Here is a 27,196-nt window from a genome sequence, read left to right on the forward strand (position 1 = left end):
CCTGATGTCAAGAAGGGCAGCAAAGAAGCCACTTCTCTCCAAGAAAAACATCAGAGACAGACTGATATTCTGCAAAAGGTACAGGGATTGGACTGCTGAGGACTGGGGTAAAGTCATTTTTTCTGATGAATCCCCTTTCCGATTGTTTGGGTTATCCGGAAAAAAGCTTGTCCGGAGAAGACAAGGTGAGCGCTACCATCAGTCCTGTGTCATGCCAACAGTAAAGCATCCTGAGACCATTCATGTGTGGGGTTGCTTCTCAGCCAAGGGAGTGAGCTCACACACAATTTTGCCTAAGAACACAGCCAACACATCCTCCGAGAGCAACTTCTCCCAACCATCCAGGAACAGTTTGGTGGCGAACCATGCCTTTTCCAGCATGATGAAGCCCCTTTCCATAAGGCAAAAGTGATAACTAAGTGGCTCAGGGAACAAAACATTGATATTTTGGGTCCATGGCCAGGAAACTCCCCAGACCTTAATCCCATTAAGAACTTGTGGTCAATCCTCAAGAGGCGGGTGGACAAACAAAAACCCACAAATTCTGACAAACTCCAAGCATTGATTATGCAAGAATGGGCTGCCATCAGTCAGGATGTGGCCCAGAGGTTAATTGACAGCATGCCAGGGCGGATTGCAGAGGTCTTGAAAAAGAAGGCTCAACACTGCAAATATTGACTCTTTGCATCAACTTCATGTAATTGTCAATAAAAGCCTTTGACACTTATGAAATACTTGTAATTATACTTCAGTATTCCATAGTAACATCTGACAAAAATATCTAAAGACACTGAAGCAGAAAAGTTTGTGAAAATGAATATTTGTGTCATTCTCAAAACTTTTGGCCACGACTGTATATGATTTCAATAAGATTTGATATTGCTAAAATGCTGTCACGTCCACTTTAAATGTTATTCTTGAGAAGGGAGACACTAACAAATTAGCAACAACATCCTCATTGATAACACCTGCTGCAGCTGCTGCAAACTAGACGACAACAAAAGGTAGCTAGCTAGACTGTGGGAACACTACTGCTCGCTATTGCGCAGTAACCTGTTGGCCTTCAAGAAGGCAGAAGTTTCCATACGTTTTTGTAAAAACAGTCAAAATGTGATTGGTTGAATCCACTGTCACTCCAACATTTTGCCCTAATGCAGTTGAATGGCTGACATTGCTCATCCATATATTTATATATTCTTAATTCCATTCCTTTACTTAGATTTGTGTGTATTAGGTATTTGTTGTGAAATTGTTAGATATTACTTGTTAGATATTGCTGCACTGTCGGAACTAGAAGTACAAGCATTTCACTACACCCGCAATAACATCTGTTAAACACGTGTATGTGAGTAATAACATTTGATTTGATTTGATTTATCTAGCTTCTGATGGCCTAGCCAATGGCTGACTTAGCTAGCTAGATTTATCTCCCCAGAGAACAACAAAAATAAAAATCCTGATTGATTTTTCTCTTCAGTCTTAACCCTTTCATTTCCAACAAAAACTGAGGAGATTAAATCAGAACATCGTTGTTTAGAATATAATGGTCATTATTATTATAATCATTATTTTATAAATCCTTAGCCCTTCTCTGAAGGCATAGAAGGCCCATTGTTCTCCACTGTGTTTGGGTTAGTAATAATTTGTAGAGTAGCTCTATTTTCCCTCAGCTCCGGTCTTGGTCTTAAATCGGTCTCGCTTAAAGATAAACACATAAACATGGTAAAAATCTAGTTGGATAAATACTCCTTTTCACCCATTTGGCAGAGACATAAATCAATTCCACACTAGATGAGATGGCTGAGCTGTGTATCATCAGTATATCATTAAGGTATATAATTCACATGATTTGTGTGTACATTATTGTATATGTAAACACATAGACGCAGCAACATATCTGCTCATCATCATGTGTGATCAACAAATGAGGTATTATCCCATGCTGCAGTAAGTGTATCCTTCCCTGCAAAATGACATCATTCCATACTGAAACAGAGCCTTCTGCTGTATCCATATCAAGCCCCTGGCTGTCAGACATGGCTCTCACGCTGCGCTTTCAGGTACTGAACGTCTGTTTTTCTCTGTGTGTCTGAGATGGTCGTTCCCAGTGAGCCAGTAAGTCATCCACAGCTTTATAGATTTATGGGTGACAGCACAGCACATGCCGCTGTGAAATAGTAGCGATTGGAGCCGCAGTTGAAGCGACAGTAACAGTGGCCATGTATAAATATATAAATCCATCGTCAGGGCTGGTGGTGGTTGTGGGGATGGCTGGGTGCCAGACGTCAGTGCTCTGCTCCACAGGCTGAAAGAAGTGCAGCATTGTCCAGCCAGGCCCCGGGTCTAGAACTCAACGCCTGTCCAAAGGGACCCAGAGTCCTGCAAAAAAACTGTTTACACCACAGGAGGTTGGTGGCATCTTAATTGGGGAAGACGGACTCGTGGTAATGGCTGGAGTGGAAAAGGTGGATCAGTATCAAATAAATCAAACACATGCTTTCCGTGTGTTTGATGCCATTCCATTCCCGCCGTTACAGCCATTATTATGAGGCTTCCTCCCCTCAACAGTCTCCTGTGGTTTACACCCTCTGTCTTTCATAGGCCTGCTTGCAGACTGCTGTATGGTTTACTCTCCTCGCTCTGCAGCCTGGTGTCATAGACTAGACGTAACATAGTCATTGTAAATACGGGACACTCAAATTAGTATGATATGTTACGCTTTGTACTGTTAGATAAGATAGGTTACTTAGGGAGTGAACGTTATTTATAATAAGGTTTACATGGCGAGCATTTGACCTCTCTGAAAGGAAAATGGATGGCCCGACATTCAGCATAATATATTTAACCTAAACCCTCCTTGAATGCTTAAAAAAACAAACAAAAAAGAACCTCCCTTATACCCAAAATAATTATTAGAACAAAGTGGATAGAAGAGAACATGTTTACCATTTACTCCCACTTCTTGGACAGACCAGAGCCTTATATATGCAGTTTTAGAAACTGTTGTTCATTCTGTATGCATTACATGGCAACTCAGGAATTTTGATAGTGCCCAGGGCTGCAGGCCAGAATGTTGTGGGTTCACAGATCACCGTAGACAAGAGTAGGGGTGGAAAGATCTCCTTTGTAGTAAAAGCATTACATGAATCTACAGTATCATTGTATTTGCAGGTCCGACAATTTTTTTGATTTTTTTTAAATGCAATTCTAAGTCATTTTACATATTGGCAGAATATTTTTTAATAACACAAATGACCGAAATTACAGGCTAAGAATGGACAGGGAGATGTGTTCATCTTATCATACAGTATTTTTCCAATGCCAAATCATTATGTCTTGTTTGCAAAGAAACTGTCCCTGTTTGAAAATAATTACATCTAAGATGCCATTAGGATTCTGAGCATTGTACTTTCAAAAGTTAGGCCTACCTTTCCACCCCTGGTCTACGGATGCAGACAAACGAAAGCTTTAACTGCTGGCTAGTGTTTTCCTAAAATTGTCTGGATTTAAACATCTTCTATTGTACAGAATATGAATAGCTTAATCAATTAGTGACAGAATTAGGTTACTTCCCAAGCAAAGTCAATTTTTTGTCTCCTCGATTATAGAAGGTTGTAGCTCAGCCTCTGAATGTCAAAGAAATGAAACAATGATATCCCCATATGCATCAGAGTCACTGTCAAGACGTGGGTGTAGGTGGCAGAGAAGTCAAGCGCAGGAGGAACAAGCTTCGTGGAACTGGAGTAGTTTAATAAAGTAAAACAAACTCCAAAAACCAAAGTACAATAAAAAGGAAACATGGGTACCAAACCCTGTTGCGCACCAAAAATTACAACACGCGCAAAACAACAAACAATCTCTGACAAAGGGTTAAATTCACAATATGTAATGAATGGGATTGGAACCAGGTGTGTAGGAAGACAAGACAAAACCAATGGATAAAGAAAAATGGATCAATGATGGCTAGAAGACCGATGACGTCGACCGCCGAGCACCACCCGAACAAGGAGGGGCATCGACTTTGGCAGAAGTCGTGACAGTCACGTCTTTCCGGGTATTTTACAACTTGTTTGTAGTATAAAGTATGTGGGACCAAAGTGCTGTTATAGATCACTTTATGTAATCGGATCTGTTTTATTTTCTTCAGTATCTGAAACTAACAAGGGGTAGGCCTGTGCTTTTTGCCATTTTCTTTAATAAAAGGTAGGCTTATGGCATACTCTCTCATAACCCCTCAATTTTAGGGGGGGGGGAATCAACTAAGCTAAAATATGGACATTTTTTAAGATGGTTATACGATGGATCATTTAGCTATTTGATTTAGAATTTTAGGACCCCCGTTGTAGGTATAAAAAAAAGATAGAAAAACTATTAGATCGAATTTTGAATTTGCCCTTTTTACTATAGTCTACAGAAACACATTGAATAATACATTCATAAATGGCAAAACAGACAGTCCAAAAATAAATAATGAGGAATAAGGTTTTGAAGTGTCTGCCCTATATCTAGGAGATGCAAGAAAGCTCAAAATATATTATAATTTTTTTAGACACATATTTAAGCCCTTTTTTGTTGGCATTAAACTACCTCCATACTTCCATAAAAAAAAATTACCTTCAAGAGAGTCGCATTTGTTCGTGAGAGTCTCATCATTCCATAGAGTGCTCATATTAGTTTGAAGGCCAACCATTCGGATGCTACAGAAGTTTTTGTGAGAATGGTCTCATGGTCTCATGGTCTGACAAACATCAATGTAGCTGTGAATTGAGACATAGACCATGCAAAAAAATTAATATCTCTCTCTAGCTTAAATGGATTTTGATGGGATTTTTTTATTATGTGACTTAGATTGATGCACGGTGAGTCAGTAGACTGTTAAGGATTTAGAGAGTGCATGGTGGGTGGAGGAATTGACCTACAAATCTATGGATTTAGCAGCCTATAGCCTATAGTTTGTCAAACAGGTAGGCCTACCTCTTATTTCTTAAAAAGGAAGAAATTCCAACACAAAGCCGTCTTGTTGTTAGTAAAGTCTAATTAAAATGAAGACGGTTTAAATTAATTATGCCTACTCGAATTTGCTTACTTTCAGCACCATGAACTGTCCATTTCCAATTGATTGTGACGCGGCTGCTGCTTCAAGTTTGAGCACCACAATGTAAGTTACTCGAATCTGGCTTATAGTGAGGTCAATAACTTTGATAAATACATCATGGGCAAGAAACATATATTTTTTAAATTAAATAAAATTATAGTAGTAGCATGCCATCAAAGTTAACCTCCGGTCCTCCTTCTCATCGTCACGCTCTCCTTATCAAACTGAACAGAATATATAGAGCATTAGGAAAGTATTCAGACCCCTTGACAATTTTCCACATTTTGTTACGTTACAGGCTTATTCTAAAATGGATTAAATAGTTTTTTTCCTCATCAATCTACACACAATACCCCATAATGACAAAGAAAAAACTAGTTTTTCGATTTTTTTGCAAATGTAAATATAAAAACAAAAATCACATTTACATATGTATTCAGACCATTTACTCAGTACTTTGTTGAAGCACCTTTGGCAACGATTACAGCCTCGAGTCTTCTTGGGAATGACGCTACAAACTTGGCACACCTGTATTTGGGGAGTTTCTCCCATTCTTCTCTGCAGATCCTCTCAAGCTCTGTCAGGTTGAATGGAGAGTGCTCTGGCCGGGCCACTCACGGACATTCAGAGACTCCTGCGTTGTCTTGGCTGTGTGCTTAGGGTTGTTGTCCTGTTGGAAGGTGAACCTTCTCCCCAGTCTGAGGTCCTGAGCGCTCTGGAGCATGTTTTCATCAAGGATCTCTCTGTACTTGGCTCCGTTCATTTTCCCCTCTATCCTGACTAGTCTCCCAGTCCCTGCCGCTGAAAAACATCCCAACCACATGATGCTGCCACCACCGTGCTTCACCGTAGGGATGGTGCCATGTTTCCTCCAGACAGGCCTGATTGGTGGAATGCTGCAAAGATGGTTGTCCTTCTGGAAGGTTCTCACATCTCCACAGAGGACCTCTGGAGCTCTGTCAGAGTGACCATCGGGTTCTTGGTCACCTTTCTGGCCAAGGCCCTTCTCCCCCGATTGCTCAGTTTGGCCGGGCGGCCAGCGCTAGGAAGAGTCTTGGTGGTTTCAAACTTATTCCATGTAAGAATGATGGAGGCCACTGTGTTCTTGGGGACCTTCAATGCTGCAGAAATGTTTTGGTACCCTTCCACAGATCTGTTCCTAGACACAATCCTGTCTCTGAGCTCTACGGCCAATTCCTTCGACCTCATGGCTTGGTTTTTGCCCTGACATGCACAGTCAACTGTGGGACCTTATATAGACAGCCTTTCCAAATCATGTCCAATCAATTGAATTTACCACAGGTGGACTCCAATCAAGTTGTAGAAACATCTCAAGGATGATCAATGGAAACAGGATGCACCGGAGCTCAATTTCAAGTCTCATAGCAAAGGAATACTTACGTAAATAAGGTATTCCAGTTTTTTTGTTTTAATACATTTGCAAAAAAATTTGAAAAACTAGTTTTTTCTTTGTCATTATGGGGTATTGTGTGTAGATTGATGAGGAAAAAACTATTTAATCCATTTTAGAATAAGCCTGTAATGTTACAAAATGTGGGAAAAGTCAAGGGGTCTGAATACTTTCCGAATTTAAACCTAATATTGAGGTGATAATTAATATCTGGGGTCATTTGGTTTTGCTTTTGCTGTTCTCCAAATAGCATGTTAGAGTTTTTAAATTGTGTAGAAATGCAGTAAATTCGCCTCACCGGTTTCACTGACACCTCTGATTGATATATAGGCTAATAAACTAATTCTAAAACACTGAGAAATATTGAAATTTCATCAGGTACAAATTACATGACCCTCCCCTGGACTCAAATTGAAAAAGCATTACCCTACCCCATTTACCTCCAGGTAACCATTCTGTACATTTTGATCCATCCCTTAAAGGGGGATGGATAGGTAACTGTATAACGCGAAGATCTAAAAACCCAAAGGTTGCGTTTTCGAATCTTGTCATGGACAACTTTAGCATTTTTGGTAATTAGCAACTTTTCAACTACTCCTACTTTTTAGCTACTTTGCAACTACTTAGCCTAACCCTTACCTTAATACTTTTAGCTAACTCTTCCCCTAATCTTAAAACCTAACTCCTAACCTTAACCCTAACCCCAAACCATTAACTTAGCTAACATTAGCCGGCTAGCTAATGTTACCCCCCCAAAAATGAAATTCGCAACATATTATTATTTTTTATTTATTTTTTATACGTTGGAAATTTGTAACAATCATACATTTTGCTAATTCGTAACATATTGTACATTTCGCAAATTCGTAACATATCATACAAAATGGATGATGGACATGCACAAATTAATGCATGCCATACGAAACATAATATTTCATCCTAAAGGGAGCATTTTGGGTTTACGTACATAATAACGCGAAAGGCTATGAGACCGGGTTGAACTCTGCTCTTCTCTTTTTCCATTTTTGCTTCAGGGGAAGGAGAAAACTCTAGCTCACTACATTAAGGGACAGTTTGCATCTGAAATTAATGGTTTGTAAAAGGAATGTCTGCAAAAGCAATACATCGTTCTGTAAAGCCTAGATATAAATTGCAAATATGAATGGGTCACATGAGAATCAAACCATGGGTTAATTTGCAATACAAACTATGGAATGGATAGGAGTGTGTGAGGTAAGGATTTGGAGGCACTCCACCATTTGGTTATTTTGCAGGATGAAACATGCACATATTTTTATAAATATCTGCTTTGGACTGTTTTACAGTCAAACCCTACTAGACATGAAAATAATAGGCTTAAGAACGTGGTTTCGCTCTATCACAGATTACTTAAATTAATTGAAGCTTCCTGAAATAGATGCAGTGAAATGGACCAAAACATGTTAACATACTTGATAGCGAGGCATGTGGCTTTTCTGTTATGACAATCAGTTTTGACTCAATTTCACTAAAGCGTTAGACAAGTCGACTAATGGAGTTATATGAAAAATATGACGGTGGACTAAAACTTAGTCAAATGGCTTGGAGAAAGAATAATTATATTTCTAGGGATTACAATACAAGTTCAAGAGGATTTAGAGTATTACCATCCATGACACGACGAATGAACACAGAACACAACAGTGAATGGATGCTATGGGGACAAGGCCACATGAGGGTGATGTCGCATTAGGAGCCAGCAGTGAGACAGAGAGCTGCCTGTAATAGGAGGTGGAAAACAACAGTGACTCAAGCAGTGGCAGCTTATTTTGTGGAGACATTTTAATTGGTAGAATGTAGAGCTAAGCTAAAAATGCCTCTATACAGGGATCCTGCATGAGAAAAGAAAACCTTAACCATGACACCTACTGTATACCTACAGTTGATGGTGGATACACTACATGGCCAAAAGTATGTGAACACCTGCTCGTTGAACATCTTATTCCAAAATCATGTGCATTAATATGGAGTTGGTCCCCCTTTGCTGCTATAATAGACTCCACTCTTCTGGGAAGGCTTTCCATTAGATGTTGGAACATTTCTGCGGGGACTTGCTTCCATTCAGCCACAAGAGCATTAGTGAGGTCGGGCACTGATGTTGGGCGTTTAATCCTGGCTCGCAGTCGATGTTCCAATTTATCCCAAAGGTGTTCGATGGGGTTTAGGTCAGGGCTCTGGGCAGGCCAGTCAAGTTCTTCCACACTGACCTCGCTTTGTGCACAGGGGCATTGTCATGCTGAAACAGGAGAGGGCCTTCCACAAACTGTTGGCACAAAGTTGGCAGCACAGAATCGTCTAGAATGTCATTGTATGCTGTAGTGTTAAGATTTCCCTTCTCTGGAACTGGGGCCTAGCCTGAACCATGAAAAACAGCCCCAGACCATTATGCCTCATCCACCAAACTTTACAGTTGGCACTACGCGTTCGGGCAGGTAGCGTTCAGGCAGGTAGCATCCGCCAAACACAGATTTGTCTGATGGACTGCAAGATGGTGAAGCATGATTCATCACTCCAGAGAGCGCGTTTCCACTGCACTAGAGTCCAATGGTGGCGAGCTTTACACCACTCCAGACGATTCTTGGCATTGCGCATGGTGATCTTAGGCTTGTGTGCGGCTGCTTGGCCATGGAAACCCATTTCATGAAGCTCCCGACGAACAGTTCTTGTGCTGACGTTGCTTACAGAGGCAGTTTGGAACTCGGTAGTGAATGTTGCAACCGAGGCAAGATAATTTTTACACGCTACGTGCTTCAGCACTCGGTGGTCCAGTTCTGTGAGCTTGTGTGGCCTACCACTAGACGGCTGAGCCGTTATTGCTCCTAGACATTTTCACTTCACAATAGCAGCACTTGCAGTTGACCAGGGCAGCTCTAGCAGGGCAGAAATGATGAAACTTTAACTTCTTGCCACGTTGAAAGTCACCGAGCTCTTCAGTAAGGCCATTCTACTGCAAATGTTTGTTTATGGAGATTGCATGTATATGTGCTTGATTTTATATGAAGGGGTGTCCACATACATTTGTATACATAGTGTACATTTTACATTGAATAGCGACTGGCAAATGAGTGAATGCAGCAGAATCAGTGAGTAGTCACTGGCCTAATGGTCTTATCTAGATAACCTTTGAACCGGGCCATTTGATCAATAGGTCTAATCCCCTGTTTAAGTCTGACAACAGCTAGTAGCTAGTTACTGAGAGTGGGTGTTGACAGTGTGAGGAGCACTCACTTCCCTTGTCTTAAGCATGTGAACCATGAACATAAACAGAGACACACCCCAATGAAAGCCGCAAAATAACAACAATGAAAGCCGCAAAATAACAACATAGGCCGAGGCGAAGAGAGACAATACAAGGCTACAATCTAACGTGCTCCAGTGTTTGCCCAGGCATTCCAGCTTCGGACCACATGGTCATCACAGTGTGTGTGAGTCGGACCAGAATGAGGCGCACTACAGGGCTGGAGCCACACCCCAAAACACTGCAGCCGGAGCCCATTCTCTCTCTCTCAGACTTCTAGACTTCTTCCCAGATGAGGATTCTCTAACCACTCATTTGAGGAGCCACTTTTCACCAGGCACTGAGCTCAGATGGGTTTTAAGGAATTGTGTGAATTACTGTGTTATTTGTCATGTATGAAGATTATGATACCTGTATTTTGGATTAATACTGAGATTTCAGGGTTATAATAAATGCACACCTGCAAGATTAGCCTAGTCATATTTATCGTGAGGTTAACTCTCCAGTCAGATCTATGAATGTTCTTATTACTATGCTAAACAAGGGGTTGAAATGTCTTAGCATTTCAGTTATAGGTCCGTAGCCTCACACTCATTGCTCTGAAATGTGCCTGTGTTACCATAGGAACAGATATTCAGCAACCTCGGGATACCATTGTATGAATGTGTTATTTATTACTGAGAAATGTAGCATATGCATTTAAGTCCACTCAGTACCTAGCTGCAACTCAATCAATGATTTTTACTCTCCTGACTGAGTTGCTTTGACATTGAAAATCCAAAACAAGTTAGAGACATACTCAGGAATTTCAAAATAGGTCAGTAACTCATATTGTTTTAAATGAGTGGTGTATATTTGAGCTGCCAATAAGACTTTTAAAAATATGGGGTCCAATGTTTATTTAGATATAAATGTGTGTTTATTTTGGTTGAGAGTTCCCATTCTCTGGCCCTTCTCTGAGGGGGTAGAGTCTTGCTCAACCTCTCCCAATCCCTGGAACTTGATTTTAATTAGTCTTGTTGAAAAGCCAGGGGGATAAGTCAAGGGGTTTTGTACTGAACTTGTAAAGCAGGACAGAGCTGGGGCCACAGGACAGGATGTCTCCAAGTAAAAACCATGTAATTCATGGATCTGCCCAGTTGAGCCATATTCCCACCATGCATTGCATGCAAAGCCTTGGGCTCTCAGACACTAATCAAACGTATAACCTCATGTAGTCAGTGTTGCTACCGCTATGTCTAAATGGACAGAAAACGTCAGCGGAAGTGTCATGATTAACCACCTCAAGATAGCTTCTTCAAAGCTCTACTCCATCTCAAGTGAGCAAGAGCAGAAACCCGACAGGCATTGATGATTGTGATATCTCTATTCATCTCTTTAATGTACACAGGATAAACTGCCTACAATGGCTAGTGAAAATACTCAGGGCCAAGTGCACACAAACAGTGAAGGAGACTGAAGAATCCCTAAATATACCCTCCTCACACAAGAACAGAAACTCAGATAAGAGAACCATGGTAGTAGCAGAACAATGAGCAAATAGCTTTTTTACAGAGAATGTTGGTTTCCTCTTTGCACAGGAACAATGGTGAGGCAGGGTGTTTTTAACAGTCAGAATAACTTACTCGTGGGAATTCCACTGTCAATAGGAAGAAGGATGTCAAACTCATAGGGATTATCTATGGTCAGGTTTATCTCTCACAAACAATAGACCCATAAAAGCAGATACCAATCCTTTATCAGTAGATGTATACAAGTTAGTGTATATTTGTGAAATAAACAAAGTTACATAATTTTTTAAACTTTAATTTCTGAGTGAGACCTTCCACCTCGTACAGTAAGTAATTGCAGAGGGACTGGAATCATCAAGCAGAGAACAGCTGGAAATCAGGATTCATGATTATTATAAACAAGCTAGCTGGAGCATGCCCAGACTATAAGGGATACAGCTTTTGTTAAACTGACGCCAGAAGTTGGATTTCATTTAGCATTTTAGCTAGCCCTAACCTATGTCTTCTAACCTGCTATATTAGTTATCCTAACCTGCTGCATAAGTTCTCCTAACCTGCTACAAAAAGTCAAATCTGACAAAAGCTGTATTCCATCTAGTCAAAACCAGACTAGATGGCAAGGCATCCTGTTTCTCTTATTGCCCACAAATTTACTTCAAAACGCACTCTGATATCATACCCACCTCATCACGATTTACAAATCACTCGGACACAATGTGAGATCAGTTACATTTCACACTTCTGAACTCACAAGCCCCACCACCTAACCCATACTTGTGAAATGTGTTGCAAGAGTGAAACCAGCGTGGCATCTAATTATTTGATTACCGAATGAGTTCTTTGGAATGCAAACTCATTAAATGTGGAATGGAATGTATGACAAATAACGTGTCAAGACAATGCATACATCGAAGATTAAACCATGATGAAAGCTACGCAGACTCAGCTGTTTTGTTAATATGAAAATATGGCATTGTATTGAAACATGGTGTATTTAGTATTTATTTAGATTCCTTTTGTGTATACATAAACAGCTATGGATAGATAAATGTACAGTGAACAGAACAGCATAATGTTTGACAAAGTTGAAGTCGGAAGTTTACATACAGTTAGGTTGGAGTCATTAAAACTATTTTTTCAACCACTCCACAAATATCTTTTTAACAAACTATAGTTTTGGCAAGTCGGTTCGGACATCTACTTTGTGCATGACACAAGTAATTTTTCAAATAATTGTTTAGAGACAGATTATTTCATTTATAATTCACTGTATCACAATTCCAGTGGGTCAGAAGTTTACATATACTAAGTTGACTGTGCCTTTAAACAGCTTGGACAATTCCAGAAAATGATGTCATGGATTTTGAAGCTTCTGATAGGCCAATTGACATCATTTGAGTCAATTGGAGGTTTACCTGTGGATGTATTTCAAGGCCTACCTTCAAACTCAGTGCCTCTTTGCTTGACATCATGGGAAAATCAAAAGAAATCAGCCAAGACCTCAGAAAAAAAATTGTAGACCTCCACAAGTCTGGTTCATCCTTGGGAGCAATTCCCAAACGCCTGAAGGTACCCCGTTCATCTGTACAAACAATAGTACGCAAGTATAAACACCATGGGACCACACAGCAGTCATACCGCTCAGGAAGGAGACGCGTTCTGTCTCCTAGAGATGAACGTACTTTGGTGCGAAAAGTGCAAATCAATCCCAGAACAACAGCAAAGGACCTTGTGAAAATGCTGGAGGAAACAGGTCCAAAAGTATTTATATTCACAGTAAAACAAGTCCTATATCGGCATAACCCGAAAGGCCGCTCAGCATGGAGTGCGCTGCTAGCTAGCTAACAGTAGCAGGCTAGCTAACGACAATCATTTCTACAGTAACGTACATGTAGCGAGACGGATTTCACGTCTTTTCTAAACCAACTGACCATTGTTAGAGAACTTATTATCGCAACTCAAGCTTGCTGTTTGATATTGTACTGCTTCAAAACCGCCATAAAAAAGAGACTACGGTTTGCAACTACACATGGGGACAGAGATCGTACTTTTTGGAGAAATGTCCTCTGGTCTGATGAAACAAAAATAGAACTGTTTGGCCATAATGACCATTGTTATGTTTGAAGGAAAATGGGGAGGCTTGCATGCTGAAGAACACCATCCCAACCGTGAAGCACGGGGGTGGCAGCATCATATTGTGGGGGTGCTTTGCTAGCAGGAGGGACTGGTGCACTTCACAAAAAAAAAATAATAATAATAATAATGCATGAAATGTATGCATCCACTACTGTAAGTCGCTCTGGATAAGAGCGTCTGCAAAATGACTCAAATGTAAAATGTAAATGTAGATGGCATCATGAGGAAGTAAAATTATCTGGATATATTGAAGCAACATCTCAAGACATCAGTCAGGAAGTTAAAGCTTGGTCGCAAATGGGTCTTCCAAATGGACAATCAACCCAAGCACACTTCCAAAGTTGTGGAAAAATGGCTTAAGGACAACAAAGTCAAGGAATTGGAGTGGCCATCACAAAACCCTGATCTCAATCCTATAGAAAATGTATGGGCAGAACTGAAAAAGCATGTGCGAGCAAGGAGGCCTACAAACCTGACTCAGTTACACCAGCTCTGTCAGGAGGAATGGGCCAAAATTCACCCAAATTATTGTGGGAAGCTTGTGGAAGGCTACCCGAAAGGTTTGACCCAAGTTAAACAATTTAAAGGCAATGCTACCAAATACTAATTGGGTGTATGTAAACTTCTGACCCGCTAGGAATGTGATGAAAGAAATAAAATCTGAAATAAATCATTCTCTCTACTATTATTCTGACATTTCACATTCTTAAAATAAAGTGGTGATCCTAACTGACCTAAGACAGGGAATTTTTACTAGGATTAAATGTCAGGAATTGTGAAAAACTGAGTTTAAATGTATTTGGCTAAGGTGTATGTAGACTTCCGACTTCAACTGTACATATAATGGCCAACCAGGACCTTAGGCACCAATCCTCTAATGGGAATAGTATTATTACATATGAAACACACACACACACACCACCCAGAACAAGGCTAACGGAGGGCCTTTTATGATGGAAACCTGGAGGAAACTCAAACCCCATAACATTGTGATACTATTGCTTCATGGGTAAATTTGGGCTGAGACGTTACACAACAACAACACTTCACTGAAGCTGCTCTAGGTGGTTATCATTTATGGAATTCAAAGAAAAGTCTTTAAAACTCTTGAAGTCCGTAGGACCCGCGTCCCCGCAGGAGGCCCCTCTGAGTACCTTGCCATTCCACAGTCACAGGCCAGCTCTGAGTCAGCTCTCTGAGCCTCACAATCACTACCAGGTGAGCCTCTCTCTGCCAGAGCTGACTGATCTGTCATCAGTCCTCCTGTGCCAAGCAGGGCCAGGCCTGACATAGTCACTGTACAGGAGCATTTCTTCACAAATTAGCCCCAGCAGTCCACACAGGAAAGGAAAAATCTTTCAACTTTGCATAGAGCATTATACCTGCTTGCCACAAATGATTCGAATGGTAAGCTGTATCATTACAACTCTTAAAGGTTCATGTTAAGGCATCTGGTTTGTGTTGTGAACTTGGAATCTGATCCATTTGTGTCAATCTTAAAGGGCACTAGTCCAACAAGGCACTGGTTTGATATGGGCCACAGAAAAAAATAACATACTTGAAAAAAGAAAAAAGCCATATTATTAGCAGATACAGTATTTGTGGCTCATAGTGGCTAACAGGGGTGATTGTGATTGCACAATACCTTAACAGCGCTGGCATAATAGACATCTCCGACCTTGTGAATAAAGTAATCTATAGAATAAAAATGAATAGGCACTTTCCAAATACCTTAAATTCTTGTAAAAGGAGCAATGCTACTGTTAAAACATTGATTTCTTCATTTAAAAAAATAGAGTGATTGATGCCAGAATGTGCATAGCTAAAAGCAGAATTTCTCATTTTCAATTTCTAAAATCTTTATGCCAAACGTTTGCATTGATTGTTTGTGATCTAGTGGTATATCAAGCTTACACAATCAACATTTCTAAATCTCTGCAGTCCATTTCACATAGGTGAAACATTCAACATATCAATCCCAAACTCCCACTGAAATTCAGATTACTCATATGATTAAGGTGCACTAAAATGGGACTCATCTAGACATCTTGTCTTCTGAGAATGGTCTTTCTTTTTTTCTTATCTGAATGTTTGGTACTCTTACCTAATCTATTGTGTAAAAAAAACATCTGAGACGAATATACAAAAAAAAACTAGTGAACATCAACCATGATGTCTCAATATAAAAGTCCTCTCCCACTCATGCGCTGGTGCACCCAGGCCATAGAGGATTCTGGTAATGTGCGCAGCCCCCTCAGTCAGTCCAGTGATTTGTGGGACCTTGTTGTGAGAGTGGTTGACCGGGCTGGCCCCTCTCACACAGGCCCTGGGTAGCTGTAATGGTTGTTGTGATCTGCATCTGAAATCTGCAGACTGGGTTTGCGGCGCTCCAGTTCCTCGTCCTCGGCCGTCTCTGGGCTGGAGCAGTGGGGAGGACCCTGCTTGAATAAGTCTGATACGTGGCGCACCTGTAGGGAGGAGAGGAGTGAAATGGTGTGGGTCAGATAAAGTGAGAGGACCAAGGGTAGGGCTGGAAAATGTGATTATATACTGTATGTCTGGTGGTGGAGGGCACCATGCAGCTGCTCCACGTCTGAGAGGAACACACAGTGCATTGCATAACCCCTCCAGCTCTCTAACCAGGCCAGAGAAGTCATAAAACATTGGGCCTGGGAGGGTCCCCAATTGCATGCAGTAGTCTGAAATACGAATCGCGGCTACGCTTTCCAATATGAATCACCCACGTCTCCGAGACATCCAAAAGGCGCTGCTGAAAGAGGTTCAATCAAAACAGGGGACTAGGAACAATAAAAAGCCAGCAGGCAACACTCACGTTGAGGATGGCAATGAGAGCGCCTTGGAGGAGGCCCACCAGAACGTCGCTCCAGTGGTGCTTGTAATCGGACACGCGGGTGTAGCCCACGTACACTGCAAAGGCCACCAGGAAGAACTGAATTGTGGGTCGGAGGAGTCTGGCCCACTTTGCCCTCAGCCTCGCCTGGACATACAACTAGAGAGAAAGAGAGGGAGGAGATGTTTCAGTTCTCATAAGTAGAGCTATCTTTGTTTGAAGACTATTTGCTTTTACTGCTGATTGAGGTCATTAGTGGTGAACCATCTCACCAAATAAGGCAATGTTATTTGACTGTAAACTGGCCCCAGTAACATAAAGCCTATCATCATATTTCAGTCCATCAAATATGCCTCAATGAACATGTGAAACACAGCATTTGTTAGTAAATGTTATTTTCATGTATACAGTGTGTGGGAGTCCATTCTAGAAGTGGCTAATATGAAAGCACATTGTTCAGCTTTTACAAAATGCTAACATCAGCTACATGTAGTCACTAGTCAGATAAACATGTAACAGGAAATAATTGTTTTTAATTTCTTTCTGTTAAGTGTGTCGTTACTTTGTTAAATACACATTAAATGAACTGTGATTTGATTTAGTCAGATAAACATGATAACAGGCAATAATTTAAAAGTTAAATGCCCCTTCATACTAAATCAAATTCCAGCAAAAACTGAAATATGGTATGCTTTGAATCGCATAAACCATGAAAAGACGTTGAATGTTGATCTAATTTATGCCCAACTATGGACTGAAACCCCTTTTCACAGAAGAAGAGAGCTGCTGCCAGAATGTCTAACTGGCACATTCATTTCTCTGGGCTGCTAGCAGGCTCCTGCCATAGTAGGTGTGTAAATTGGCATCCATACATGCCCCCCTACCGCACATACACTCAATCTCAGCATTCAACACTTGTAGGGAGATGGAGATATTAATCACACCTAATAGGGAATATCAAAGGGTCTGTGAGAAACAAAGCAGAGCAGATGACTGATTGCTTTGATTGGCAGTGAGGACCGAGTCGTCTGCTAGAGTCTGTCTGTCTGTCTGTCTGTCTGTCTGTCTGTCTGTCTGTCTGTCTGTCTGTCTGTCTGTCTGTCTGTCTGTCTGTCTGTCTGTCTGTGTCTGTCAATGGCTAGATTTATTGCTGTCGATCAATGATGACAAACCCTCTGGTGCTGACAACTTGGATGGAAAATGACTGAGGATGGTAGTGGACTGTGTTGCCACTCCTTTATCCTTCAATCTAAGCCTACAGTAAAATGTGAGCCCTCAGGCCTGGAGGGAAGCAAAGGTCATTCCGCTACCCAAGAATATTAAAGTACCCCTTTCTGGTTCAGCTGACCAATCAGCCTGCTACCGACGCTTAGTACATTTTTGGAAAGAATTGTGTTTGACCAGATACAATGATATTTCACAGTAAACAAATTAACAACTGACTTTCAGCACGCTGATAGGGAGGGGCACTCAACATGTATGGCACTGAGACAAATGACTGATGATAAGCAGAAAGAAGAATGTGTGAGCTGTTTTGTTAGACTTCAGTGCAGCTTTTGAGGTTATCGATTGTAATCGATTTCTGAAAAAGATGTGTTATGGCTTTACATCCTCTGCCATATTGTAGATTAAGAGCTACCTACCTAATAGAACACAGAGGGGTTTATTTAATGGAAGCCTCTCTCACGTAAACCAGGTAGAGTGTGATATACCTCAAGGCAGCTGTCTTGGTCCTTTACTGTTTTCTATTTTTAATAATGACCTACCACTAGCCCTCAAGGCTATAGGTTCAGGTTTGCGGCCGGGAGTCCGCACCTTTGGGGGGGGGTACTGTCATGCTCTGACCTAAGAGAGCTGGTTTTTCTCTGTTTAGGTAGGTCAGGGTGTGATAGGGGGTGGGCATTCTATGTTGGTATTTATATGTTTTGGTTTCCAATCAGAGGCAGCTGTCTATCGTTGTCTCTGATTGGAAGCCATACTTAGGCAGCCTTTTTTTTAATAAGAAGGGGCTAGATGCGTCTTATATGGTGAGCTACAGAGTGGCTAGGACAGGCAAGCCTCATACTATTGTGGATGACTTAATTCTTCCTGCTGCCGCGGATATGGCTGGGACAATGCTGGGGGAAAAGGCCACAAAAACTATACAGACAATGACTTCATCATCCTGGTATATGTCCATTACGTTTATGAGGGTCAATTAAGGAAGACATCCTCTTTTGTAAACCACTGTAAACCAGGACAACAGGAGAGGATATTTTTAAAGTACTGGACAGCTTTGTGACATCAAATGGACTTTGGTGGTCAAGATGTGTTGGTATCTGTACTGATGGTGCAAAAGCCATGACAGGCAGACATAGTGGAGTGGTAACGTGTGTGCAAGCAGTTGCTCCCGACGCCACTTAGGTACACTGCAGCATCCACCGAGAGGCTCTTGCTGCCAAGGGAATACCTGACAGCTTGAAAGACGTTTTGGACACTACAGTGAAAATGGTTAACTTTGTTAAAGCAAGGTCCCTGAACTCTCATGTATTTTCAGCACTATGCAATGATATGGGCAGCGACCATGTAACGCTTTTACAACATACAGAAGTGCGCTGGTTATCAAGGGGCAAAGTTTGACACATTTTTTTTTTAATTGAGAGATGAGCTTAAAGTTTTCTTTACCGACCATAATTTTCACTTGTCTGACCTCTTGCATGATGACGAGTTTCTCACATGACTGGCCTATCTGGGTGATGTTTTTTCTCGCCTGAATGATCTGAATCTAGGATTACAGGGACTCTCCGCAACTATATTCAATGTGCGGGACAAAATTGAGGCTATGATTAAGAAGTTGGAGCTCTTCTCTGTCTGCATTAAGAAGGACAACACACAGGTCTTTCCATAATTGTATGATTTTTTTTGTGTGTAAATGAACTCAAGCTTACTGACAATGTCAAATGTGATATAGCGAAGCACCTGAGTGAGTTGGGTGCGTAATTAAGCAGGTACCGGTACTTTCCCGAAACGGATGACACAAACAACTGGATTCGATATCCCTTTCATACCCTGCCTCCAGTCCACTTACCGATATCTGAACAAGAGAGCGTCATCAAAATTGCAACAAGCTGTTCTGTGAAAATGTAATTTAATTAGAAGCCACTGCCAGATTTCTGGATTGGGCTGCATTCAGAGTATCCTGCTTTGGCAAAACACGATGTTAGGACACTGATGCCCTTTGCAACCACGTACCTATGTGAGAGTGGATTCTTGGATCTCACTAGCATGAAAACTAAATACCGGCACAGACTGTATGGAAAATGATTTAAGACTGAGACTCTCTCCAATACAACCCAACATTGCAGAGTTATGTGCATCCTTTCAAGCACACCCTTCTCATTAACCTGTGGTGAGTTATTCACAATTTTCGATGAACAAATAAGGTTTCATATGTAAGATAGTTAAATAAAGAGCTAAATTATTGATCATTATTATATTATTATTTGTGCCCTGGTCCTACTGTATAAGAGCTCTTTGTCACTTCCCACGAGCCGGGTTGTGACAAAAATTCACAAGAATTCACACTTATTCTCGTGTTTAATAACTGAATTGTATAGTGTGTGTGTGTGGCAGGCTTACAATGATGGCAGAAAACAACATTTGAGAATGTGCTGACCCTGGTGCTAGAGGGGGTACACAGCTGGAGGTTTAATGTTTGAAGGGGTACGGGACTATAAAAAGTTTGGGAACCACTGATGTAGTCTATTGTTTTGTGGTGATGTAATTGTTTTATTTATGATGTAGACTATTGTTTTGATGTGTTGTTTTATTCCTGTTTGGACCCCAGGAAGAGTAACGGCTGCCTTGTCAGCAGCTAATGGGGATGGTAATAAATACTAAAAAGCCAATGACAAGGGCCAGGGTAGTTGAACTAGATAACCAGGAACAGAGCACAGGCCTAGCCTTCATCTCCGGTCTATGGCAGTCCAGCAGGGCATTAGCCTCTGCGTATATATATATCACAATCACTCTCGGTAAAGCCTGCTCTATTTTGCCTTTTCATATCTACCCCATTACTCCTAATTTAAATGGAGAGGCATTACATAAATTGATTCTGTTTGAGAATGTTGAATATAAGGGTGTTTGTAGTCGATATTGGCGTCTGTTCCATGAGCCTTGGATACTCACTGCTAGAAACAGCATACAGTACATCCCAAAGGAGGAGTGGCCGGAGTAGAAGGACAACCTGGAGAAATGGAAAGAATTGATGTTCTTAAAAATGGTCATGTCAACCTATCATGACTGTTTGGAGACGACAGTGGATCTATTCAGTGTGTTTCTATCAGAGCATTAAGCTGTGGTCACCAACCCGTGTCCTGGTGAGCAGCAGTTTGTGCAAGCATTGGTTCCAGTTCAGCATTAACCACTGGCATAGAGCAATGCACCGGTCAACAATATTCCCCTGACACCCTCTACCTCAGTAACTACCTGGACTCAGTGACGTCATGAGAGTTGCCGGTGCAGTTGATATCCAGCATGTAGCCTTTGCAGACCTTGGGGTTGCAGACGGCCATGAAGTTGGGCCGCGGGCGTCCAATGGTGAACTTAGCCAGGTCCGTCAGTGATTGGCTGACAGCTGCCCCGAACAGGAAGGTACCTAGCACCTTGTAGAGCGCCGCCACGTACCCGTTGAACTCAGAGTTAGAGTGAATCCTCTTACTGTAGACCAGGTAGGCCTCTCCTGATGCTAGCTATGGGAAGAGAAAGAGAGAGGAGCTTGAATTACATCTAACCTTCCAGTATGACAGCTAATATCTGGTTTGGTCCACTGGCTACATAGAGAAACAGCTGTTTGTTACACTGATCTGGGAATCAATGTAGTCAGATGTTCTTTATCTCACCTAGGTGTCAGAGAGGAAAGTATAGGGCGGGACTCACGATGATGACGGTGCAGGAGATGGTGACCGCAGCCAGCAGGCCGTGGGTGATAGTGTCAGGTTTGAGGGGGTACTTGATGTCCTCATCGTCACAGTACACGCCCCTCTGGTATGGCCGGAAAACGACGGTCATAATGAGGAAAGGCAGTGCCGCTATGAGAAGAGAGAGCAGGCAGGCAACTTGTTAATTCACTCCAACTGGAAAAATGATGTCTGCAACAATTGTATGGATATGATCCAACTGCTGACATCATTTCATTCTTCATTCGTTTTTATGTCCAGCACCTGAACTAGCAGGATGTGAATTTTATTTTCTCTTTCATTATTTCACTTCAACTACCAGCATTGACATTTCCTATAATAAAGGGTGATAAAGTACATCAGGAGCGATTAATGATAATGCTGTTGATTCAAGCTAACGTATATAAAGATTTACGAGAGCATCCATCAGTTAAATAAAATATATTTTACATTTCCAGAAACCCAGACATTACATCACTATTCAATCTGGGAGGTTAAATGTTTCTTCAAGGTGCTCTGAGAAGTTTTATTTCTCCTCCTTTCCTGAAGACCTCGTTCAGTGGAATAACACTATCCTGAAAATATGTCACATTCATGGCCCAGAAAAGCCCAGTATACCGAAGCTGTGCACACCACACATTGAAGTAGGTTGTGAAATGTTGTAGTAAAGTCTTTAGAGTAAGGGATTGCAAAAACAAACACATGGACTGAGATGTACACACACACACACACACACACACACACACACACACACACACACACACACACACACACACACACACACACACACACACACACACACACACACACACACACACACACACCTCCCCAGTGCACTTCCTTAGAAGACTGACTGATGTGGTGGTGTGCACAAACAAGCCCAAATATAGCCGCTCCAGACTATAGAGTGGATGGAAAATGTACTTGAAACATTGAGAAAACATCTTTGAATCCACACACACACGCTCAACCTGTCTAATGTGTGATGCAAAGCCACAAACACACCACAAGGAAGGCATTACGCGTTCGTTGCTGCAGTTCCTGTTGATAAACTCAACCTAATGACTAATGTTCTTCTAGTCTGTGCTGCATCTACGAAATAAAACATATGTGGAAAAATACCTTATTGGTACAACTGCAAGGAGCTCTTCCCAGCTAACAATTCTAGGGAGAGAGAAAGTGTTTGTAATATTATCCCTAATGTTTGAGTGTCCAGTTTTCCAGGAACATTCAATGAAAACCTATTTAGCATGTTTTGGGGTTAGAGTTAGGCGAACATTCCCTTAATGTCAAACCAATCCAGAACGTGGTTACCATGTTCTCAGAATATCCAATATTAATATTATAGACACGTTTCATGGGACGTTGCAATACATTTCACGTGTCCAGTTTTCTGAGGGTTAGAATATTCCACCAACATCCCACCAAACATAGTTGCCATAAACATTTCCGTTTATCAGTTGTCAGGATGTCACCTGATGGTCCTAAAGAAACGTTCTCTCCACCCATTTTATTTTTCTCATTACACATCACGCCTTGTTACTGTTGCAGAGCTAATCAAGGCCCTGACTGGTGAACCACTGATCCATTCACAGCTTTGTCTGTTGGCAAGGTTAGGGACACACACAGACAGTGCTTTTAAACACAGGGTGTTTATCAATATGCATACTATCGTGCTCCACACTCTCCGAGTGCATTCTCAGAGGACGTTCTTGTAAGGGCGAGAGTGTGGAGAACGCATAAAACATTACATTTAAGAAGCAATCGCTCCCCCTACTATACTACCTAATGCTGCATCTCCCCCTTCACTGAACCTTCTTCCAGCCAGGACAATGTTAACAATAGATGAAACAAGAAATAAACAAAGCAAGCGTTTTACTTCATAATTATCAGCTTGATATATGTGAACTGTAATAATCTAGCTAGCCAGCTAGTTAAACAGGCAAAAATGACCTAAAACTAACGTTATGCAAGGTAGATGTAAATTTGTCGTGGGTAGCTGACTGCCAATTTTTCGTGGCTAGCTAGCCACTTAGCACTATTACTTTATTATGGACTTTTTTTTAATACCTATTTTTCTCCCCAATTTTTGTGGTATCCAATTGGTAATTACAGTCCTGTCCCATCGCTGCAACTCCGGTACGGACTCAGGAGAGGCGACGGTCAAGAGCCGTGCGTCCTCAGAAACACAACCCAGCCAAGCAGTGCCGTTTCTTGACACAATGCCCGCTTAACCCGGAAGCCAGCCACACCAATGTGTCGGAGGAAACACTGTGCACCTGGCGACTGAGTCCGTGAGGGGCTTTAGACCATTTCTTTGGATTCCTCATGTCTAACTCATTGTTCGAAAAAAAAGTTTGGTCCAAATCAGATGTTAGGTACTATATTTATTGAATATTATATGAATCCCATCAATTAAAATGGCCAATTTGGGTGTAATCTATTAGCTTAATTTCTCAGAGATCAAATTATATAAAACAATGTTGCAGGAATGCTAAACTTATCTGCTTACAACAACAGAAACAATTTCAGAACAATCTGAGATGGTGGGTGTCGAAATCCTCTTTCTTGTGCTTTTTGAGGTGGAACTACCCTATAGGATAAAGACAGATCAGTGTACTGTGTCATACAGTCTAACCTTGCTGCTAGGTTTCAGACACGACAAAAGGCACAATGAGACAAACATTGGAGAGAAAAAACTGGAAATAGCAGCTGAGATTCACACAAGCTACATTGACAGAAATGGTCCATTGCATTGCTAGCCTTCTAATATTAGTTCAAGAGGATATGTTTATTACATTTAATATGAATGCAAGCACCCACCATTATATCAACAGAGATCAGACAGCGTCACCACCAAACAGATTGCACTTAACCGTCAGATATTTCATATGGGAACCAACCGGCACCAACCATTATCCCTCTGTATTCTGCTCTGTGTTTGTCATCACCAGCAGCAGTAGCTCACCTGCCTGCCGCTCCATGTTTTTCTCAGCACAGGCCTGTTGGGGTAGTGTTTACACAGTGGTAGAAGGCTTTGTGAGGGAATAGAACCCTAGAATAAAAGCCTTAGTGGCCCCAGGCCCTCAGCACCTCCATCCTTTCTGGTGGTGCCACAAGACAATGTGGCCATCCACCATTTGATTGTCAATTCATTTGTCTTACACCCTGCCTCCAGCTAGCACAAACAACGTCAGTCAGAATCACACCAAGAATGTCAAGGAACGGCTTCCTTTTCCTCCTCCAAATCCACACATGGCAGGAAGTGAATCACAGAAAGAACTGTGTGTAACTTAAATCAGGACAGGCTGATGATCTCTGAAGGACATTCACTCTATCACCACTTCACTTCTGAGTTAATCATACATCACTTTGAAAGTTTTTATACAACATACAGTATTTTCTCAAAGCGAAGTTCCAGACTCTTGATCTTTCATAATGTAGCTTGCTTGGGATTAGCGCCAGCTGTCAAATCCTCTGTAATGTATTCAGAAAAACAATATTTACCGGGACTATAAGTGGCCATACATTTCTAATGAAAATAAACTTGTGCTTGAGGGCTACTGTGTGCATGGCTGTCGTTACTGTACAGCTGGAAATGTTTTAGACAGTATGACATGAAATCTGTCTCCACACACACAGCCATTCAATACAAAATCCTATTGGCAGGAATGTTCACACCTTGCAGCCGATTGAAAACAGAATGGAAATGCTGACAAACTCAAGGCTTATAGAAACCTGTATCTGGTTTGCATTGCCCATATGAGTGAACATAGAATGCTTACAGTATTAGTGTTGTGAGTCTGAGCGCTGGTCTGCACCCCTGGATAAAATCTAGGACATTTTTCTTTTCTTTAATACAGCATGGTGAAAGGCCATTTTAAATAGCCAGTTTGTGCTTGATGCTGTATAACAAACACCCTGCAGCAATTGCAATGCTTTTAACACCATTGTTCAGAAGGGTCTGTCAGGAGCATTAATAGTGGCTAAGTGGGAAAAATAAGGTTCAAATTATGAAAGAAAAGTGACCGAATACTCAGACTTGTGAATATTAGTTCCTATAAACTGAAAACAGAAAACCGAGAAAAATATCACTACAACATAAGTAACAAGACAGTGCAGGAGTGGAGAGAATCAGTGTCGAATCTGAGATGAGCAAAAATAACTACAATATTTGTGCAGAAATCTTACATTGCATCAAGTTTGGATCTAGCACTTCTGGCTATAAAGAAGTTAGAAGAGTGAAGGACACTTTTTCTATTAGTGTATTAGTGTAGGGCATGGGGTAGGCAGTACACCAAGCCTGAAATGACCCCCTCCAGGCTTGTTAAGCTGTGTACATCTTTATTTCTGTACTCATAATACTGCATTTATACTGCAGACATCACTTTGACTGATGAGACATACATCTAAAAGTTAATATGAAAATATAGTTTTTTAAACAATGTCAGCAAAAAAATAAAATAATAAAGTACCAAAAAATTTAAATAAATGTATAAATAAATAAACAAATACCAAAAATAAAAATAAATTGTCTCTAGTGTCCTACAGTAGAAGTGTCTAACAAACCTCATGAGGTCTACATAGAATATCTGAAAGAGATTTCCAAGCCTCTTCACCCACCCCAAAAAACATTCACACAGACAGACAAACAAACACAGCCACACTGACCTGGCAAAAATAGACAGGCAAAATAGGTCTCCAGGATACCACAACAAAATGCCACAGCCCAAATTGACAGTGCTGCAGAACCTTATTTTTACAGAAGGAAAATAGGGAACTTGGTCTTTAAAGGTCCAAATGAAAGTTGTTGCAAGAAAAGGTAGAGTAATAGAGGAAAGCAGGTTTGAAAGGGAATGTATTCGCTCCATGAAACACCTGACTATACAGTTGGAGGGAAATGAGGCCCTGCTTGGAATGCCAGTGAAATATCTCCTATTTGAGCCCATAATGAGGCCTTCTGAAGTCACAAGAAGCAGGAGTTCACATTACCTGCCTCAGATTAAGGAACCCCATTTGAACAGCTTTCAGTCACATTTTCAGAAGCTAATGTTCCCCTTTTCTCTTCTAGTTTCGATTTTCACAATCATTTACAATGTCACCTTCATCTACTCTATGCTTCTCCTAAACGGGGTCTTGGGGCACAGAAATACGAGGGAGAGGGGAGGAAAATGACTCTTGAAGACAATTGGTTCTGACACAAACACATGGGAAAAAAGTTTCACTTAAAGCTATCCAGCACCTGCTCAAAGTTACAGGATATACATAAGATCTACACTTTTTCATAGAGGGTCCTAAGCTACCTGGCCCCTCTGAGCTGGGTAGAAGAGATTCATTGTATTACATCAACGCCACTAATTTCTATCCTCCTATCCTCTCTTATTCAGAGTCTCTCGAGCTCATTCATCCTCTGTCATTCCTTCAATCCCAGTGTCCTCCTATACTCTCCCGCTCTGTAAATATAGAGGTCTGAATGGAGCCCGGCTTATTTTAGACAGCTGATCTGCAATTACATGGGATGATTTGGGTCATGATCTCACTGGAAGCTGAGAGTCACTGCAATTTGTCACATCCTCTCTCTGTCTACACAGTGGAGGGCAGGGATAAGGTCAATGCCATCTCAATTCATGAAGTGAATTGAATTTCCAGCAAAAGAACCAAAGAGACATAATTGAAAATACAGTCAGACACCCTTGATAAAGATGAGCAAAAAAGACTGTATAAAACAAATAATTAAAATACTGAGCTATTGGATGGTATATATACACAGTACCAGCCAAAGGTTTGGACACACCTACTCATACCAGGGTTTTCCTTCATTTTTTGTATTTTCTACATTGTAGAATAATAGTGTAGACATCAGAGCTATGAAATAACACATATGGAATTGAAATTATTGGCACATCTAAAGATTCTCAGAAATAAAATCAAACAAAATAAAACATTTCAATTTGAATGCAGATTTGAAGTTAATTTCA

At 41.1% G+C, this 27,196-nt stretch overlaps 1 protein-coding gene across 1 annotated transcript in view; it reads right to left on the reverse strand.

Annotated features, from left to right (window-relative positions):
- Positions 1-14,364: 14,364 nt before the first annotated feature.
- LOC106584410 (phospholipid phosphatase 2-like) overlaps positions 14,365-27,196 on the reverse strand; it is a 34,861-nt gene continuing 22,029 nt past the window's right edge. The window contains exons 2-6 of the mRNA XM_014169705.2: positions 21,199-21,350; positions 20,749-21,011; positions 20,449-20,506; positions 16,264-16,440; positions 14,365-15,898 (exon numbers count right to left, since the gene is read on the reverse strand). Of these exons, the coding sequence (XP_014025180.1) occupies positions 15,746-15,898; positions 16,264-16,440; positions 20,449-20,506; positions 20,749-21,011; positions 21,199-21,350 (803 nt within the window). The 3' untranslated portion in view covers positions 14,365-15,745. The remainder of the gene's footprint in view (positions 15,899-16,263; positions 16,441-20,448; positions 20,507-20,748; positions 21,012-21,198; positions 21,351-27,196) is intronic.

This window comes from Salmo salar, chromosome ssa23 (assembly GCF_905237065.1).
Source record: "Salmo salar chromosome ssa23, Ssal_v3.1, whole genome shotgun sequence".
Lineage (NCBI taxonomy): Eukaryota > Metazoa > Chordata > Actinopteri > Salmoniformes > Salmonidae > Salmo > Salmo salar.